The sequence below is a fragment of the Acanthochromis polyacanthus genome, chromosome 18, assembly GCF_021347895.1.
Source record: "Acanthochromis polyacanthus isolate Apoly-LR-REF ecotype Palm Island chromosome 18, KAUST_Apoly_ChrSc, whole genome shotgun sequence".
Lineage (NCBI taxonomy): Eukaryota > Metazoa > Chordata > Actinopteri > Pomacentridae > Acanthochromis > Acanthochromis polyacanthus.
Genome location: NC_067130.1, coordinates 10,313,127 through 10,334,319, shown reverse-complemented (window position 1 = coordinate 10,334,319; position 21,193 = coordinate 10,313,127). Strand labels below are relative to the sequence as shown.

At 39.3% G+C, this 21,193-nt stretch overlaps 1 protein-coding gene across 3 annotated transcripts in view; it reads left to right on the top strand.

The window, feature by feature from the left end:
- The window catches only part of brinp1 (bone morphogenetic protein/retinoic acid inducible neural-specific 1), a 110,666-nt gene extending 91,462 nt beyond the window's left edge, over positions 1 to 19,204 (top strand). For all 3 annotated transcript variants that reach the window (XM_022204150.2, XM_051938298.1, XM_022204142.2), the window contains 3 exons: positions 1,832 to 2,068; positions 8,662 to 8,884; positions 14,551 to 19,204. In XM_022204150.2, coding sequence (XP_022059842.1) covers positions 1,832 to 2,068; positions 8,662 to 8,884; positions 14,551 to 15,691 — 1,601 coding nt within the window. In that variant the 3' untranslated portion in view covers positions 15,692 to 19,204. The remainder of the gene's footprint in view (positions 1 to 1,831; positions 2,069 to 8,661; positions 8,885 to 14,550) is intronic.
- The last annotated feature ends 1,989 nt before the right edge of the window (positions 19,205 to 21,193 follow it).

Genomic DNA, 21,193 nt, shown 5'->3' with positions numbered 1-21,193 from the left:
CCAACACACTGATATCAGAAAAAAAGGAAAGAAAATGTGCGTACGTGTTGATGGTGCGGTTGGGGGCATGACGTATGGTTAGACAAGAGGAGAAAGAGGGGAGGGCTGAAGCACTCGGTGTTATTGTGCACCCGGCCGCTGGCACCGGCACTGTCAGTGAGCAGCGTTGATCCGTGAACTTGCCATCTGGATTTTCCCACAAATCACATTAAAGTTTCAAGCCCAGGAATACATCAGGCTAAATGAATATTGGTTCCAGACAGGCCTGATGGAGAAAAAGCCCCGTGCAACCAAACTCTTTTGTGGTCAGACATGATCTATCCATCCACTCGGCTCCCTCCATCCCGTCTTCCGTCTGTTCCCTTCGTCCCTGATGGGCAGTGGTTCTGATGAGGTGTGCAGAAGGAAAGAGCTGACTATTATTCGAAGGAAGGTAAACATTACTAGCAAAGTTTAATTAGGAAAAGAGCAGGAGGAGGATGCTTTTATGTTTGAGCTGAAGTTACAAGTTTACATTAAATTTATTCACATCTTCTCGACAAACAAATACAAGCGGTAACTACTAGCCTTGAGAATAAATATAGGCTGTCATCAAGAAGACGGATGTTGAAGTTTCAAATTGAACCATTAAGGTCTTCAACTGTTTCTAAATTACCCACAGTTATAAGTTAAGCATGTGTTGTGGGTGAAAATAAGTAGCATTAATTGCTGAAGGCGTCTCCATATTTGACTCAGCGACAACACCCTGAAAGTGATTCATGTATACTGCATGAAATTATATGCTTACTTTCCCTTTCATTTGAGCTACATTATGTCGACTTTGCATAAACGGATTCCTGTTTTCACCCAAAGGTGGAAATAATACGTGAGTGGAAAAAAGTAATGCAATCATTCATCATTCAATAACATGTTTTGTTCTGGTTCCTGAATGCATATTTTCTGCGGAAACTCTGTTTGTGCTCGAGTAAAACCTATTAAGAAAATATGGCCTCGCCGAGATGCTGTTTCATACGAGACGGAGGAAAATCTTTTCCAATCCAGTGGCTTGTAGAGCTACGGGATTTATTTTCCCCGGGCCTTGACTGAAGAGAAAGCCTGTACTGTTAGCTGTCCAAGCTTCAATTCTGAGAGATCCCCAGGGTGAGATATGGATTGGCTCGGAGTCTAAAAATTATAAATACCTTGTCAGTGATAGTGAAGAGTGGAGAGGTACTTTCAGCTACAGCTCTAAATTGGCCTCTAGATTAAAAATGCAGCTATTGCCATAACTGTATAATTAGCAGAGTGCTGCAAGGTTGGGTACGCACACTACAATAAAATACAAATGGCCGTACATGCATGCACACAGGAAAAAGCATACAAAGGGAAAGAAATTCACTGCTAAATGAACCAATACTGCAAAAGAGAGAAGGCATCCATCACCATTGTCACATCATGAGTGACTTGACTCAGAACAGACAGCTCAGGTTGAACAGAGGCGAGCTTTGAAGCACATCCCTTCAAAAAAATAAATGAGTGCTTATAACACAAAGCAATCTTGGTAGGGTAGTCAGCCATTTCATTGCCACTTTTCCCATTCTGGTAATGTTATTCACACATATGTGTTTGCTATATCAGTGAGGAAACACCATATGTCTATCATGCATTGACAGCAGCAAGCAATTCTCTTTAATGCATGCATATATTTAAATACAAGAAGATGAAAAAGTTCGCTTTCTGGACTCGTGCATATTCTTTCTTGCTTTGAGTCTTTGCAACATTTTGTGCACAAAGAAAATTGAACACGTAATGCTCCCCCCCCCTTTTTCTTAAATTGCATTTTGTGTTGCAGGTCTTCAAGTCATTTTCCCAGAGTACCTGCAAGAGAAATTTGTCCAGTCAGCTCTGAGCTACATTATGTGCAACGGAGAGGGGGAGTACGTGTGCCATAACAACCAGTGCATCTGTCAGTGTGCCGAAGAGTATCCCCAATGCAACTGTCCCATCACCGACATCCAGATCATGGAGAACACCCTGCTGGGGATGTCTGAGTCGTGGGCATCCTCTTATAAAGACTTTGAAAACTCTGGTAAGCTGGAAAATCCTCAAAGTTTGATTTACCGTGATAATCATGTAAGGAGAGTAAATTCTGGGGCCCAATTTAGGATTTCAATTCAGCCTTTATAGTTGACTTTTTGTTCTTTTAATTTTCCTAATTAATATTATTATTAGGCAGTTAAAGCTAGAGGATGCAATTCCAATCCATTTTTCATCAAATTCAGAGACTATCTTCACATGGACATGAAAAAAAATAAACACTATTCCACACTATCCCAGTGGGTCCCAGATAAGGGGAGCTCTTCGACTGTTTCCAATATCTAAATGGTCTCACGGGGATTCGTGAAACTGTCACGTAAGTTTTAGTTTCGGTTTCGTGCGCACCAACACGATTTCGTCATGTTTTTCGTGCCGCTCACCACGAAATGTTTTTCGCTGTGGTAATCACATCTGAAAGTGGTTTATACCGGCGGATTCATGACGATCTAAGCTGTCCATCGGCGTATACTGCTTGTGTGATCGCGTTTGCGGCCGCTGGCCGCCGGACATTCTTGAAATTCCTATGCAAATTGGTAAGTGTACCACCGGCTTATGGTTAGGTTATGGTTATGGTTATGGTTAGGGTTATGTTTAGGAACGATGTCATGCAAAATATAGCGTTGGATTCGCCACGGTTTTACATTAAAATATAATATACACATTCTTTTGAAATACGTTCTGAGTGGCACGAAAAGTCCGCCGTTTAAAATACATTGGTGCGCATTTCGTGGTGAGCGGCACGAAAAACATGATGAAATCGTGTTGGTGCGCACGAAACCGAAACTAAAACTTACACACGTGGACAAAATTGTTGGTACCCCTCAGTTAAAGAAGGAAAAACCCACAATTCTCACTAAAATCACTTGAAACTCACAAAAGTAACAATAAATAAAAATTTATTGAAAATTAAATAATCAAAAACAGCCATTACTTTTGAATTGTTGATTAACATAATTATTTAAAAAAACAAACTAATGAAATAGGGCTGGACAAAAATGATGGTACCCATCACTTAATATTTTGTTGCACAACCTTTTGAGGCAATCACTGCAATTAAACGATTTCTGTATTTGTCAATGAGCGTTCTGCAGCTGTCAACAGGTATTTTGGCCCACTCCTCATGAGCAAACAGCTCCAGTTGTCTCAGGTTTGATGGGTGTCTTCTCCAAATGGCATGTTTCAGCTCCTTCCACATATGTTCAATGGGATTCAGATCTGGGCTCATAGAAGGCCACTTTAGAATAGTCCAACGCTTTTCTCTCAGCCATTCTTGGGTGTTTTTGGCTGTGTGTTTTGGATCGTTGTCCTGTTGGAAGACCCATGACCTGCGACTGAGACCAAGCTTTCTGACACTAGGCAGCACATTTCTCTCCAGAATGCCTTGATAGTCTTCAGATTTCATCGTACCTTGCACACTTTCAAGACACCCTGTGCCAGATGCAGCAAAGCAGCCCCAAAACATTACTGAGCCTCCTCCATGTTTCACCGTAGGGACAGTGTTCTTTTCTTCGTATGCTTGGTTTTTGAGTCTATGAACATAGAGTTGATGTGCCTTACCAAAAAGCTCCAGTTTGGTCTCATCTGTCCAAAGGACATTCTCCCAGAAGCTTTGTGGCTTGTCAACATGCATTTTTGCAAATTCCAGTCTGGCTTTTTTATGAGTTTTTTTCAGCAGTGGTGTCCTCCTTGGTCGTCTCCCATGAAGTCCACTTTGGCTCAAACAACGACGAATGGTGCGATCTGACACTGATGTACCTTGGCCTTGGAGTTCACCTTTAATTTCTTTGGAGGTTGCTCTGGGCTCTTTGGATACAATTCCAACGATCCGTCTCTTCAATTTGTCATCAATTTTCCTCTTGCGGCCACGTCCAGGGAGGTTGGCTACTGTCCCGTGGGTCTTGAACTTCTGAATAATATGAGCCACTGTTGTCACAGGAACTTCAAGCTGTTTAGAGATGGTCTTATAGCCTTTACCTTTAAGATGTTTGTCTATAATTTTTTTTCGGATGTCCTGGGACAATTCTCTCCTTCGCTTTCTGTTGTCCATGTTCAGTGTGGTACACACCTTTTCACCAAACAGCAGGGTGACTACTTGTCTCCCTTTAAATAGGCAGACTGACTGATTATGAGTTTGGAAACACCTGTGATGTCAATTAAATGACACACCTGAGTTAATCATGTCACTCTGGTCAAATAGTTTTCAATCTTTTATAGAGGTACCATCATTTTTGTCCAGGCCTGTTTCATTAGTTTGTTTTTTTAAATAATTATGTTAATCAACAATTCAAAAGTAATGGCTGTTTTTGATTATTTAATTTTCAATAAATTTTTATTTATTGTTACTTTTGTGAGTTTCAAGTGATTTCAGTGAGAATTGTGGGTTTTTCCTTCTTTAACTGAGGGGTACCAACAATTTTGTCCACGTGTGTACGTGACAGTTTCACGAATCCTCGTGAGATCGGGCTCCTAAATAGCTAAATATGCTAACTAGTGTCAGCAATCTTTTTCCAGAATAGCAGACTTCAGTTTTAAGCCAACCTCTATTTTTTTTTCTTAATTTGGCAGCTTTAGCAACTCTTACTCACTATTAAATCAACAAAATTAATACAAAATAAAGCTTTGCTATGCTCACTGCAAAAAGCAGCAAGGAATTCTCATATGGCAGCAAACACTAAACATATATGGAATGATCTGTAATGGTAATTTGTCTTTAAATTCAGTAATATGTCTTTAAATCAGTTGTTAGTTATATCAGAAAGACGCTCATATGGCCTATTTTTAGAACCTAAACCTAGTGAGAAACCTATACGCAAGATAGGCATGATAGTTTGCCCTTCAAGAGGAAGAAATCTCAGCAAATTCAACATCAAATGTCAAATTATTAATCATCATGATAAATAATAATTTGTCCCATGCAAGTGCGTCTGTTTTCAGTGAATGCAAATGCAAATATGAGTGAGACTGTGGAATTTTGGACACAGTGAAGGGAAAAGCAGTGCTCGTGCCTCGTTGTTGAATAGCAAGGCGCAGTGTGTATCCATTATTGATGTGATATAAAAGTGTCCCAATAAAACCTGCCAGCAACAGATAAATATATTTATGTACCATAGGAGAAAGTTAATGTTAGCCATGAAGGTCACTGAGTGCAGTGTATCTTTTAAGAGGATTTGGGAAACACACTAGAAGAAGCCAAAAAGGGAGGGAAAAGGAATTTGCTATGTAAATATAGAAATTGCCTGCAGAAGAAATAAAATGCCAGTCACACCAAAAGAAAAACTAAAATAAGTTTTCCAGAGTAAGCAGGTCTGAGGGCACTTAGGACCAAATCTTATCTCTGTATTATGCCTTGAAAAGTTGAAAACACTAATTTTTTCCCACTGATTTGCACTTCGGAGCTGAGTCACAACCAGTAAAATAGATTATCAGACTATAAAGATAGATTGTATAATTTACTGTATGGAACTTCAATCACAGGGAATATTTAATGTCAATGACATGACACCCAATGACACTGGATTAGCGACAGACTATTAAATTAAATAGCGGCCATGCAGTTTAATGTTTAGTGAATGCAACATTACAAGGGTCATGCAAGTAAATCAATCATTGCAAAGATCGTACACGAACATGATAAAACCAAAAACAATTACCACAGAGAGATGTGGTGCAGAGGAACCCGATATTACTTTTTTTTTTTTCCCAAGTTTGCAAGATCACATTCCAGTCCATTTACTGAAATCGTTTGGAATTGCACCATCTCTGGCATTCCCCCCTTATCCAAATGAACAGTGGCTGTGTTATAGCACTGCCAGTTTAGGGAAGAGTCCTGCAGGCACTACAGAAAAGTGATGATCATACACTTTACACGATGCATTTATTGCTCAGCGCTCCTTTCGAAAGGCAGAGTTGTGACAAAGTGATAAAGTCACTGCTGTGGGCCCAGCTGCAGCTGCTCTGCCTGGCTGTTGATAGGGCTGTTGCTCCGACTACGGCCGCGATTGTGGGTGAATGTAATTCTATGGATACATCTACGGCGCCGATGCTGTGACTGTTGCTTCTATTAAAATTAGTCCAGAAAGCTTCCTTGTGCCGAATGGAATTTGAACCGTCAATGCTTTTTATCAGAGATGTGTCACTGATACACAACGGGACAGCAGGAATACATTAGCTTCAATACAATGCATAACCTTCACAAACAACTGTACACACTGAACCGCTGCATGCAGTTAGTGTCACCCTCCCTCACAAGCTAATGTGTCTCAGCTGTAATCATCACAATGAACACACAGGCATGGCCGCAGTCACACTGACATGCCGTATTATGGCTATAGTAATAATCACAGCTACAGACTGTCTCAGTCTGCCCTGGCAGCAGTCGGTGAGGGCACTCATGGGTAAACTAGCTAATCTAGTTATCCGTCTAGCTGCAGTGATTGCCACTGTGCAGCTGGTGGGTATGCCCAGTAGCGCTGCGGCCACAACCAGTAATACTATATCAGGAAAAAGCTCAGCCTTTCTGTATGGATCAGAGGGAATGCAAACATTATTGTGACTGTAGGCGAACCTTAATGCGAGTTAATGTGCAACTTATTGCAAGGGAAGGTGCGCTTTATTACAAAGTGATGGAAAAGTGTTGCGGAAAAAAAACAAATCTTGTTTCTAGGATGCAAAAGGAATTCATGAAGACTAAAATTTAAAGAAATAAATAAACAAATTCCACAGTGACCCTTCTGGGCTTAACGAGTTCTTACTGGGCAAGCATCCACTAATGTCAAAGTATATTGGAAAAACAAATCAGACATATCCCGTCAAAACATTTTCCTTTCCGCTCATAGAAGTTCTGTACAGAAGTTTTTCCCCCATGTCCTTTGGGAGATAATCAGTTGTCTTTTTAAAAGCAAGATGGGAATTCTACATGTCCTGTTATTTTCTAACACTGCGCTTTTCTTACGTTTAATTGCTGATCATCTGGGAAATCTGCTACCTGCTCCAAGACTAGATAGTTTTGTCAATTAGCTTGGATTGCATTTTCTTTGAAGCAGATATAGAATGTTTTTCATCTCTTTTAAGGTAGCATAGACCTGGTAGGCTGATAAACATTAGGTTTGATGAAATATTGATAGGGGGCTACAAAGTGAAATGTAGTGGCACAAGGGCTAAAGCCAGGTTACATTGTGAGGGGGTCTAATCTTCTAGATAAGGTGTGCTGGGTGACTTCAGATAAGAGTCACTCAAGGGACTATGTGGACTCTTTGGAAGCTGTATCAAGGAGAGGATCCTTGGTGGCTTTGAGGCTTGCATAAAAGGACTTGGCAACTACTGAACGAGCATTGGGTAGTGACTTGATAATGGAGGTATTTTTGGTGGAGGGACCAGATAAGTCTAAAAAAAAACTAGGTGCAGCAGACACCCGTTGCCCCCCCCCCCCCCCTAGTAAAAGGGCAATGGAAGTACCAGACATCTGGGTGAAAGCTGGGTGGAGGAATATGGCAAGTTCAAAACAGGGGAGGAGAAGAAATCTGACTTCTTTGAAGAAAAAAGGGGAAGGGAGCTCTGACATGCCTGGGAGGAGGGTGGGGAAAAGTCTGACATTTCACGGCTGTGACTGGAAAAGAGCTCTCAACTCTGTGGTTAATGCGTTTAAACTGTCTTGTGGAGGGCTGTAGGAGGGTACTGGCATGCTGTACAGGTGCACCTCTTGAATATGAAGATGCGTTCTTTCAAGAGTTGTGTGGGAAAAAAACCTTTGCATTGTCTCAGAATATTTATGTTCACCATTCCACATATTATTTAGCACAGGTGGTTTCATACATTGCATGTCTCCTTTGCGTCACAAACTATGACAGTATAAACACAGATTTCTCATATTGCTATTTTTGTTGCTTTGCTACTGAGGCTTAAATAATGGCATAAGGAGAGCTTTTTTGGAAATAAAATGTTTATTCTATTATTTATAATGGCAAGCTCAATTTATTTTTGGGCATTGCAATGAGCTACTCTGAGGTACTTGATGCAGTACTTTCTTAATGAGCACAACAAATGAAAGATTCCTTGCCCCTGTGTATTTGCTGCAGGAGTTTTAGTAACATCTTCATGCCCATTGTTGCTAAAAATTGAAGCCGGTGCTGAAAAACAGCAGTTGTCTGGGGGGAGAGACAAGCAAGAATTTTCGGAGGCAGCAAGAGGGACACAAGGACAATCATCACCACTGGTTGGAACAAATTTGTTGGGGCAGTAATCTTGAGGAGGCTTCTGAGAGCACAGAGTGAGAGGGTGTTTACTGCAGTGCATTTTTCCTCAAACACTCACAACAGAAGCAAACTAAAAAGTAAACCAAAGACATCAATCACCATATTAATAGCAACCTTTGAAGAAAAATATAGAAATGCACTATAAACTTCCTTTTTAGTAACCGTTTTAGCTACCTAATTGGACTTCATTGTGTGTTTACTTAATTTTATGGTAATAACATACATACCTACTGTGTGTATAACAATACAAAACACACTCATGTGTTTCTTTGCCCATTCCCCTCCTTTCTGTTTTGCAATCTGGTTACTTACCCCATCTCTTTCTGCCATCCAGACGAGTTCAAGTCCTTCCTGAAGAGGCTGCCCTCCACTCATTTCCTGCCGATCAGCAGTGTGCACCTTCTGTGGGGCAGTGACTGGGACCTGCAGTCCCGCTACAGGCTCCTTCAGAGTTCCCTGGAGATCCAGCGCCTCAAGATCCAGCGCACCGCTCGCAAGCTCTTTGGTCTCAGTATCCGTTGTCACCACAATCCCAACCACCAGATGCCTAGGGAGAGGTGGGTAGAGATATGACATCCGTATTGTTTTTTGAAACTCGATTTGGATCGACTCAGCAATGTAAACCTTTGATTTGGTTTCCCAATTTGATGAAATGAAAATGAATCCCATGGAGAAGTGACAACTTTCAGGAGAATTTCTCCCTTGAGTTGACGTATGGGTTTTACTTTGATTGTAGCTTCTTGAAGCATGCAAAGTCAGGATGTCATCTATTATATATTTTAACTTATGGTTCTGTTGTTTCTGTCCATCAAGTCAACTTAGTGCTGAGGTTTGCACATGCCCAAAACACTCCGGCTCACTCTTGTATTTCACTTTGCGTTCTGAAAAGAAAATGTAGCTGTGGGAGTTTTCTTGATAGGTCATTGCACACATCTGTCACCACCTACTGCAGTTGCAGCTTAAGAGCCTTGCTGCGGATGTGCCACGGTGTCAGCGCTGCATGAAATGCCAGGAATCCCCCCCAACCCCCACCCCCCCCACCCCCACCCCATCCACTTTAGCAAATATCACAAAACACTATATGCAAAATATGCCAAGTTCCCGTCTGCCACATGAAACGCCCATAAAACTGTTCTGTGTAGGGGATGTCACCATATAAATGGAAACAGAATCCGTAAAATATTCATTTAAGTGGTCTGAAAATGAGCCGTTGTCAACTGTCAGTGACAGAAAAGAAGCACACCCACATTTGTCTAGGAGAGTTGGCAAAGGTTTGTTCTGAAGTGTTATCAAAGAGCTGCAGTATGCGCTTCCATGGAGCACGCATCACGAGCGCCTGATGGCACTGGAAACAAGAGCAGCGAGTTTATTTGTTTGCTTATTTGACATAGCTTTGCATCAGATGGAGGACCTATTTGTTTTCATCACATCTGTGCGCATGTAGAAAAGTAGCACAATTTTCAGTGTGGTCTCATATTTTCATGTGCTCTGCATAATTGTAGAGAGTATCATTTGCAATGTTTCAACCTCCTCTGTTAATTTTTAATGAAAACTATTCATCCCTTTATTACTGTATTTCACTGTATTTTAAGAGGTAGTATGTTAAGAGGTTACGTCTTTATCACTTCCACTTGCCTATAAAAAAAACTGAGTGTCATTTTGTGAATTAGGCTATAAATCCACTGAAATCTACCTGCATGTGTCATTGTGCCCTGCTTTGAGACAAGTACCCCCCTCATTATCAGCAGAGACTCCAACCCTTATCTCTGGGCAAGCCCATAACAGCTGATCAGCGGATGGGGGAATTGAGGCAAAGCTGAAGGCCCCATAGCATCAGCCAAAGTGTTTTCAAGGTGTGTGCCAACCACCTCAGGGAGGCCTTCCAGCACATCTTCAACCTGCCAGTGAGACTGCAGCGGGTGCTGATGAAAATGTGAAAAAACATCTTGCCCGGCCCCAGTGGCGAAGAATTGGGTTCTAAATGACAGCAAGACAGATCCCTTGTGAGAGACCATTTGGAACCCCTCCAGTTCATATATCAGGTTCGCAATGGGAACAGTGACGTCGTCGTCCACCTGCTACTTTGCATTACTCCATTTGGAGAGGCGCTGTGAGAATCATGCTCATTGGCTTCTCAAGTGGTTTTAAGACCATCCAGACCTCTCTACTGGGAGAATTTCTCCAAGCTGTACACGTGGAAGCCACACTTCGATCACAGATTACAGTGCAGACATTACCTTTTTTTTTTTTCACAACTCCAAATCTGCGTCAGATTACCAAGTGGAAACAACAAGCTTGGGTCCCTCATGTTAGGTTTTACCATTCAGGAGTGAAAGGGAGGGAAGGAGAAATACAGGAGTGTGACAGCAGAGTTAATCCTATCAAATTATCTGTGACTCAAAGTAACAAAGATAAGAAAGATGATGGAGTGCTGCTGAACAGTGAAGTCACCCACAAGATTTATTAACATTAACAAGAAAACTGTAATATCAGTACAGACTCTGCAAATGCCAATATGTAATACAAAAAGGGATATTAGAGCTTGCTGCCCTCTAAGAAGGCTGCGGCTCGAGGTGTCTTTTGTAATATCCTGCATAGAGACCAAAAAATGGATAAAATGAAAAGTAAAAGCTTATGTGATGCGTTGCTGCCTGGGCAACACACTTAAAGCTGGTTCAGTCATCGAGCTGTACCCAGACTCAAGAGTAACTCTTATTTCTTGTATAATTTATTTCACTTAAGTGACCCACTAGCTGCTTAATAAACCATGCTCACCATGCACATGTTGTTAGTACAGGCATAATTGTGAATGTGAGCAAATGTGCAGCATTCCCCGAGCTAAGTTAAAAGACGGAGGTGCTGTAATATGCAGACGGTGATAATGCATTCTCACAGAAACAAGTTCTGTTTGAATTCATAGTTGAATTTCATTTTTGATGCAACATTGAGCAAGGGGAAGGTGTGTTTTATTATTTAGGTGCAATTATTACAATGCAAACAACGCAAAATTTAGCCAAAAAAAACATTTTCCATTTTATATTGCATTGCCTCTTCACCATTGCATATTAAATAGGGTAAGCTGAGATCTGGCACCAAATGCATTGTTGGCAGGCCATAATAACAATTGCATATTGCCACCTTATCATTGTTCCAGGTTTACCTCTCTACAAGGCATCCATTCATTTACAAGCATCGTAAATTTCTGTTGTAGGCACTCATTGTGGGAACTTTAATGGATTTGCTTTTGCATTTCCTGTAATGAGTACAGCAGCTTGCTTCAAGTAAAATGAACATAGCAGTTTGTCTTTGGTATGAATGATTAATAGTGACAGATATGAAGTCGAGTCATCCCTAGCCAAATTATTTGCATCCCCGTCTATGCACTGGCTTTAATTATTTATGTTCAATGTCACACATACTTACAAATATAGATGTAGCCTCATTATGATAAAATAGCCATAATTTGACACATGCTTTCTTATTTTTTCTTAAATGTATTCTTGTCAAATTGTTGTATTTAAATTTATACTTCAGACATCACATGTAATCATAAGTGCTGGCACCATTGTTAAGGCATTTTTTTTTAAATTGACATGCGGTATTTGTGGGTCTTTTTTTGTTTTCTGTGATCAGAGCAGATTCACTTCTCCAGCTACATTGTGCTCTTCCTGTCTTTTCTTCTCCGTGCACTAGCATGGGCAGGAGCTATGATGAATGAGCTGTCTGCCACAGCTGGTTGATACCTTTCCTTGCACTTTGAGGAGAGGAGACATATGCAAGTATAAAAAAAAAAAAAAGAGAGAGTGAGAGATAAAGAGATAGGAAAAAACCTCAAGCAAATATAGACAACATCTTAAGCATCGTATGACAGGCCTGAGGTTCAAAATACTAAAAAGAGACAAATACAAAGAGCACATCGAGGAGAAAAAAAAAAAACAATTACAGAAACAAGCCACAAATACCAAAAACACTACTCACAGATCACTTGTTAATTAATCCCTTTAAAAATGAAACTGCAAAGAAAACAAGAAACCAAACACATTGGCAAAATATAAAAATTTGATCATCACTATTCCGTGTCTCCTTCAGTAATTTAGTACAAAGAGAATAATCTTCTTCCAGACTAAATGCAAACTATTTCACTTTGCACAGAGACAGCAACCCTTCTAAACCACGAAGAACATACATTTTGACTTGAAGAAAGATGAAAAAGTTTGAGATGAATAATACATTTAAATTTTAAATTTTTAAAACCTAACCTGCCGAATACCAATACTTGTCACTTATTCAGCATTTGTCTTTTTTGTGAGAGACTTAGATGTTACAAAAGCAAAATGATTTCCTGGAAAAGCCATTATCTATACAACAAATTAATCAGGCTGTTACAGAGATTTGCAAGACTCCAGCAAGTAATTAAATCTCTCATACTCCCTTTGATGTATTCTATGTAAATTTGCCATTTGATATTTTGGTGATGCAGAAACTATTAATCATCTGAACGTTTCTCTAATATGAAAAAAAATAGACCCAGAATTGTATAATTCTATAAAAACTTACTGGCTTACCCACCCATACGGTTCTTCTTTGGGTTAGTTCTCTAAATCAGACAAATTCTATTAAAATTATGTATTTTTTAATGTCTCCCCCCAAAAAATAAGAATCTAAAAAAATATTCTTTCCCCCTCTCAAATTAATCTTTGTCACTGAGCAACTTGTGATCTTTGTGTTCCTCTTTTGTCCCTTCAGAAAAAAATACAAAGTCTCACTGTATGCTGACGAGTTATTGTTCTATATTCCAAACCCTTTCAATGATTTTTGAGTGATATCTGTATTTATATGTTTAGTTAAGAGAGCACAAGTTAACTTAGTCATTTATTTATTTCAAATAATTATGTTGCTAATATTAAGACTGTCTCTGATGAGCAGTGAGATAAGAAACATAATAGTAAACCAACAGCGATTATTGCAGCCTGTCCTCAAACAAAAAACGACCACATAGGTCGTCTGTACACGCCTGTATTATGACCCAGTGTTACATTTTGACGTATGCAACCTCTAGCGGTTGAGTAAAAATCGACACTCTGGAGTCGCAGGTGAAACGTCACCATGAACAAATTTTTATCTAACACTATCCCTGTCCCTATCCCTAACCCTAACCTTAACCATAACCCTAAACCCATGTTGGGAAAGTGAGGAAAAAGCCGTTTTGTGACGGAAAAGCCGTTTCGTGAATTAAATCCCGTAATGCATTCCTTTTCCCCGTAGGGGCGCTAACGTAAATATGCTCTCACTGGTCGTATTCCGGTGCACGGTGCATACGACCGATGCGGTCGTATGAATTTGAGGACTTGTTGATTATTGCTTGCCAAACAAGAGAGACAAGTTTGTCTTGAACCGTTTTGCAGAAAACATGCAAAACTGTTGTTTTTTTTGTGTGCTTCTACAACTACAATAAAATCACACTTTGAGATGACTTAAAGACTACCATAACAAGATATTACTGATATTGTTTGTGTTGGTGTGGTGCAGATATGCTGTGTGTGTATGTGTGTGTGTCCAAGAGGTAAAACACAATTACATTTCAACCCGCAAAGCAATGGCTTAAGGCCAGCAATGTTTCTCTGCACAAAAAAAAGTATTTTGCATTCTAAAATATACGCCTTCACTTTGTCCCGTTCTCAGTTTGAAGCCTGAGACAGTAGAATAAAGTGTGTGCTTCCATTGTCCTCTTAAGGTGATCTTTTCCAAACTCATTTTGATATAGCTCAGGGGCTTTCTGGCCTGCTCAGAATGCAATGCCATCCATTATAGTTAATGTTTAAGTTCATCAACATGTCAAACTAACCTTGACCAGACTTCCCCTCATGAAAACTCAGAATTCAGAATTCACCTCCTATAGTCAGAAAAAGAAGTTCCGCTACTGTCAAGATGACAAGGAAAGATGCCTAAGGGGAAAAGAAAATACAAGATTAGAATAGCAAGTAATGCCTCCCACCTGAGGGAAATAGCAGAACTCCTCCCCTTTGAAGGGAATAAATTATTCTATAGCCAGAGTAAACGTCTTCTATGTATACATTTAACAAGGCAGTCTTTTGTTCTTTTACGTTCCAGCCAGCTATTGATGTTGGTTCATATCATATCTAAGTCAGATGGTAAGCCAAGTTTTAAACATTCTGATCACTGTTAATGCCCCTATCCCATTTTTTTTATCTTGTCTTTCTAGATCTGTGATGCAGTGGCTCAACAGGGTTCAGTCCTTCCTGTACTGCAATGAGAATGGGTTTTGGGGGACCTTCCTGGAGAGCCAAAGGACATGTGTGTGCCATACAGGTGTCACACTGTGCCAACGTCCCATCCCATGTGTCATAGGGGGCAACAACAGCTGTGCCATGTGCAGTCTGGCCAACATCTCGCAATGTGGCTCCTGTAACAAGGGCTACAAGTTGTACCGTGGTCGCTGTGAGCCCCAGAATGTGGACTCAGAACGTAGTGAGCAGTTCATCAGCTTTGAAACTGATCTAGACTTTCAGGACCTGGAACTGAAATATCTGTTGCAGAAAATGGATTCGCGATTGTACATTCACACCACTTTCATCAGTAACGAAATCCGACTAGAGACATTCTTTGACCCACGATGGCGCAAACGCATGTCCCTGACTCTCAAAAGTAACAAAAACCGGATGGACTACCTCCACATGATAATCGGTTTGTCAATGAAGATCTGCCAGATGCGAAACAGCAGCATTGACCCCATGTTTTTTGTCTATGTCAACCCATTCAGTGGTAGCCACTCAGAAGGCTGGAGCATGCCCTTCGGGGAGCACGGTTACCCACGCTGGGAAAAAGTACGACTGCAGAACTCACAGTGCTTTAACTGGACTCTCCTGCTGGGCAACAGGTGGAAGACCTTCTTTGAGACGGTGCACATTTACCTGCGCAGCCGTGCAAAGATCCCAACTGGCCTCCGCAATGATACAGGACAGGGCCCGGTAGATCTTGCAGACCCTAACAAGCGTCAGATCTACATAAAAATCTCTGACATCCAAGTGTTCGGCTACAGCCTGCGCTTTAACGCTGACCTGCTTCGTAGTGCTGTGCAGCAGGTTAACCAGTCATACACGCAAGGGACTCAGTTCTACTCATCCTCATCTGTTATGCTTCTGTTACTGGATATTAGGGATCGGATTAACCGACTAGCGCCTCCATCTGCACCCGGTAAACCCCAGCTGGACCTGTTCTCCTGTATGCTAAAGCATAGGCTCAAGCTCAACAACAGCGAGATGATTCGAGTGAATCATGCCTTGGACATGTACAGCACAGAGATACTAAAACAATCAGATCACCTGACTGCTAAACTCTGTTGAACGTAACATTAACACAAGGACAGCAAACTAAACCGGAACGCCCAACAAATGAACTAAGAGGGGATATTAATCTAATTTTTTTTTCTCTTTTTCATTTTTTGACCTTTTCTGCCTTTTGATGTAATATTAACTTTGTAAGCATAATTCTTAAAGAGAAAAAAAAAAGGAAAAGGCAGTGATGAAAAGCTTTTCTGGCAGATAAAGAAGATTAATGGAACCACTATAAGGACTGTATCATATTTGTCCCAGCATGTCTGTAATTCCCTAAAATAATTTAAAAGAGAGAGAGAGGAAAAAAATAATTTAATCAATGTACTGGTGAAAAAGAGGCCTTGATTTTACTCTGAGGGATCAAAGGTTATATCTGAAACTGCCATTGTTTATTGAAAAGAAAAAAAAAACATTTTTAAAGGAATAATGATACAACACAAGGGCAGACCAGATATCATTTTATTTCAGCTCAAATATTTCAGACGTAATGGACAGTTTAATATTAAAAAATGTTTATACATTGTAAGGATTAAATAGCCCTAGTGAGTAAGTAGTCAACACATTACTTCTAGACTCTTTATTACATTTCAGACCCACAGTGAATCTGCATCGCTCTTTGTGAGTAATGAGGCACTCTATCATTGTTCTGACACGTAAGGCACACAGCAGGGCAGTAATGGATAGTCATGTCAAATAACAAAAGCCAGCTGTTTATATATATACATATATATGTGGGTGAATGTGTCTGTGTGTGTGAGTGTGCGCGCGCGCGTGTGTGTGTGTGTGTGTATACCTTTTTTTGGCTTGATGCTTATTGCTGTTTGTTAATTGAATGTGTCATTTGAGATTGACTCCAGTCTTTGCTAAATCTTGCATTTGGAGCGCTTCTTCCCGTGTTTGAAATTCAAGCTGTGTTTTTCACAAGGCAGTACCTCCTGGTGCGTGAGTGCAATATTGTGGTCTGAAGATTTAACAATCAATGCTATTTTGTACAGCTTTGCAAAATGTACATGTTGTGACTGCTGATTTGTGGAGCTTTTCAGCACCAAGAGCAAAATGTAAACATTCATCGTTCAGGCACATTTGCGAGACAACTTAAAGCCATACACTTCCCTGAGGTAGACATACAGTAAGGCATAAAGTCCATCCCCACTTCACCTTCTTCATAACACTGAAACAAACAAAAAAATTGTTTCATTTGTATGTTTTTGTTTTATTCTCTCAGATGATTTCAGATAAGAGCACAGCTAAAAGGAAAGTGACAAGAAAAGGCATATTATGTTGAATAAGACCGTGTTGTAAAGCCATTGAATTTCTATGTTGTGCTACAGGAAAAAAAAATTAATAAAAATAAAAAGAAGAAATGGTTATATTAAAGCTTAAAATACCTTTTTGGCAGTGTTTAACCTGTAAGCTTTTTATGACCACGTGTAAAAATGTCTGTTTTTTTTCTTTTGAGATATGAAATTTAACTTTTTTTTTTTTGCATGTTGCTGGAAGCATCGACAGAGCTGCAACTTTGTTTAACACTTTCAATCATCAAACTGAAATATGAAACACTACCTATGTATTGATGGTCACACTTTATTTGGTTAATCCAATGCTGAAACATTTCTATAACTGATGACGTTTTGTACTGTAGGTCCAGTCATTTATGTGGATGTTTGTTAACAACAACGAAGACAAGGTCACTCATGTTGTACAACCGAGTTGTTCTGGCCATTTTTGGGGGTTCAAAATTCGCAAAAAAAAAAAAAAAAAATGCTGCCGTGTCACCCAAATTGGAATAACTTTCCTTGAAGTATAAAAAGCTATCGGCCCAATTGCAAGCTTTTCTAATAACATCTAAAATTCTACACTTTCCCGTTTGTTGTAATTGTTTGGGGTTTTTTGCTTTATGTCTGTTATTGTCTTTATGTAGATAGTTTGGTTTATTGCTGTTTTTATTCATTTTGTGTTCTTCAAAATAATTGTTATTCTTTTGCATTGTGATGAGAACTGTCTAGTGGGGTCAGCTTGAAATGCAGGTATATAGTTTATGTTGGGACAATGATGATGGGTTGCAAGTTAAAAGTTGGTGGGAACAACAATCAAACTGGAACTAAACTGAATGAAACTGGCACAAAAACTTTGTGAAAAATAGTTTTTGTTGCTTCTGATTTCAGTTTGTCCAGAATTATAATGGTGATTGTCTCTAGATGTGCATCCCTGTCAGACTGGGGTCAGGACTTGGTGTTGCTGTGGTTATCCTAATAGTTTATTTGTTTGTTGTCTGTTTGTGAAGCACTTTTACTTTTTGAGAGGTGCTCTATAAATAGCAACTTATCCACTTATAGGAAGAATTGATTTCCAATGCATGGATTAAGAACAACAAGGCTCAGCTTGTCAGGCTCAGCTCAGTGTTGGAATTAATCTCACATTCATCAGGGCTGAATCATCTAAAAGTGGTTAGCCCTATTTAAAAATGCCAAGTTGTGAAGTTCTGGCTTTTTAGTATGTTAGTGTCCGCATGGTAACACTTTCACAAATCTGTTAATATTACCATCGCAACATTTGCATGCTAATGGAAAAACCTAGATTAATTAAAGTTAATTTAAACAGGGGTGAGTCTGACAAACTGAAGGCAAGCTATACTAGCCTGAGAAGTCCTGAAATGTCCAGAATCCTACAGAGATGCAGTAAAAAAAAGGAACCGATACTTGTCTATTGACTTGATTGTTCAGCATCAATATTGGACTACCCAAATGAATTGTTACCAAATTATTATTATTATGATTATTTTTCAGATTTATTATTATGATTATTATTATTAAGTGCCTGTTATCTATCCCTTTAACATGTTTAGAGCTGGAGAAAACTTTTAGATGTTACAAAGAAGAGTGACACTGAATTAGCTTCAGAATTTAAGACCTTAAATGTCGATCAAATATACTCTTTTCATCTCCTCCCGAGAACTACACCTCCAAGGAGGGTTTGTGCATGTGGGGAAATCGACCACCAGAGACAACGGATGACTTACTTCAAGTAATGGTGGATATTTTCTGTCCCCTGTTGTACAGTATAACTGTAAATATTAATTCTGTTACAGTAACAATGCTCTGCTACAGTAACGATATTATAAAAATATAACAGTATTAAAAGGGAATACAAAGACTACTTCAAAAAAGCCCTCCATTTGAGTACATTAGCACAAAATACAGGGCACCCATGTCTTATGTATCTAATTAGATTCATGACCATTTATGACTGTTTTTATATTGTCAAAACATACTGTATATTACAATTTAGTTTTGAGCCACTTGCAAGGTCCATAAAACAAGCACATTTACTCGTATGGCATTATGCTACCACAGTGTTGCTTACTGTACATGTATCCATGGAAATGTCTGAAGATTTTACACCTAATACCTTGCCTATGTACTTTTTTTGCTATTTTGTTGGGATCATTATATCAGCTTATTTTAAATGAATGTTTCATATAATAATCTATTTCTCATTAAAATGCTATATTTAATAAGAAGACCAAGACTTGTTTGTACAGTTTCCCTGAATAGAAACTACTCAAGCATTTAGTCCATCTAGTCTTCCCATCCTAGTCAGTTTATAAGGAAGTACTGCCTTTGGTTCAAACACACACAAAAAAAAACTCTCATTGTGAGCATTTTCCTGTCAGATTTGCTGATAACAAAGATGTCCTCCTGGCCAACAGTTCTTTGTCTGACTTCACATTTAATTGTTCCCTTAATGTACTACATCGCATAACGTAGTTCAAGGATTCGTACCCAGAAAGTGGTATTCATCATCACAGTCAGCTTTTATTTCCGTATCATACAGACTGAACTAGTCTATCCATCTTTTTATCCACTTATTCAGTCCCCACTTTCGTCCTTGCAGCACTCCTATGGCTAAAAGAGGTCATGGCACAAGCAACAGAGAAAAACTGTTAATCTTTGGCGTATCGCTTTAAAAATATATCAGTTTGACATATAAAGTAAAACCCAATGGACATTGATTAAAGAACTGTTGTGGTAGAGTGTACGACACTGAAGTTTTAATATGACAAATGACATGACTTTTACTAGCCTAAACGAAAGGTCCTAGTCAAGTTCGTGTCTTGAATTCGAAATGTTTCGCTAACGTTCGAGATGCCTGCTGTCTGCTCAAAACAGGCAGCTCTTCCATTCCCACTGGCTCTGTCACTGTACACTTCGAGTCGGGCTGTATCCAAACTTTTTCTTAAAAAAGAAAGCTTGACCTTGACACTTCTCTCTACACCACTTTTCAAACAAGTCCTGGAAAACATTTCAGGTAAATATATTTTAAATTAATTCCAGTCAGGTTTTTGAAATAATCATAGCGCATAAATTATTCTCAGATGCACAGATAAGCTCTTAATGAATGTAGATGCTGGTGACTTCCCAATAACAACATGAATCCCTCAAGAGTTAGTTTTTGTCCTAATCTTGTTTCTTTATGCATGCTTCTTCTTCATCATGTTTTACTAGACACTGTGTCAGTCCCATTACTTCACAAATCGTTCCCAGTAAATCTTCCCGTACAGCTACATAATGCTTCTCATTTCTCCTATCTTGTTAAATGTTTAGAAAACATGAAGGACTGGATGTCTGAAAATGTTCTCACACTTGTTGTTGGACCAGAAAGCTTGTATCTGCAGATCAAGTCATGCCAAGGAGCCATTTCCACAAACATCAAGCAATAAGTTTGGATGTAATTTTGTTGACTAATTTCTGTTTGGGCCTCAGCATTAAGCTTGTCTCATCCTGTTTTTATCATCTAAAACTACATTTCTGGGATTCAATCAGTTTTAGAGTATGCTATAAAAAAATGCAAGAGTTGTTTTATGTGTCTTTGTCTCATTCCTAGCAGACTACTGCAATGGTCTTTTAACTGGTGTAAATCAGAACTTCAACAACATTCTGATAATAGAGAATGCCGATGCTCGACTTGATCACATCATATAACACAGGAGCATCTGTTGGACTGATTTTAAGAATGTATTTATTATTTTTTAAGGCCTCCAATCTATCCAACACCCACACACATACATACTTGCAATACGAAGAGTGGACTGTCGATGTATACCAACCAATAATGTTTCTAGTCATTTTAAAAAAACCAAAATAAAGTTGAAACATTTTCTTTAAATAAAGTGACTGCACATAGGCATTTTTATTATTTTATCACTCGCATACACATCCATCAGGCTGTGTGCAGCCTCAGAAAGAAACCTGCAAGCTGTTGCTGGGATTAAAGAGTACAGAGGGCTGCGCTTTTGCTGTCAGGGCACCTAAACTCTGGGAGGATTTGCCGGAGGAGCTCAGACCTAACAAATCACAAATCTTTTTTTTAAGATCACTTCTGAAAACTAAATTCTATTGCCTTATCATCCAAGCAAGTTTGTTGGTTTTGCTTATGTGTGACAACTTTCTTTTTTCCAAGTTATATATTTATTCTTATACTTTTACAACTTTTTTTATTCATGTTTTCTAT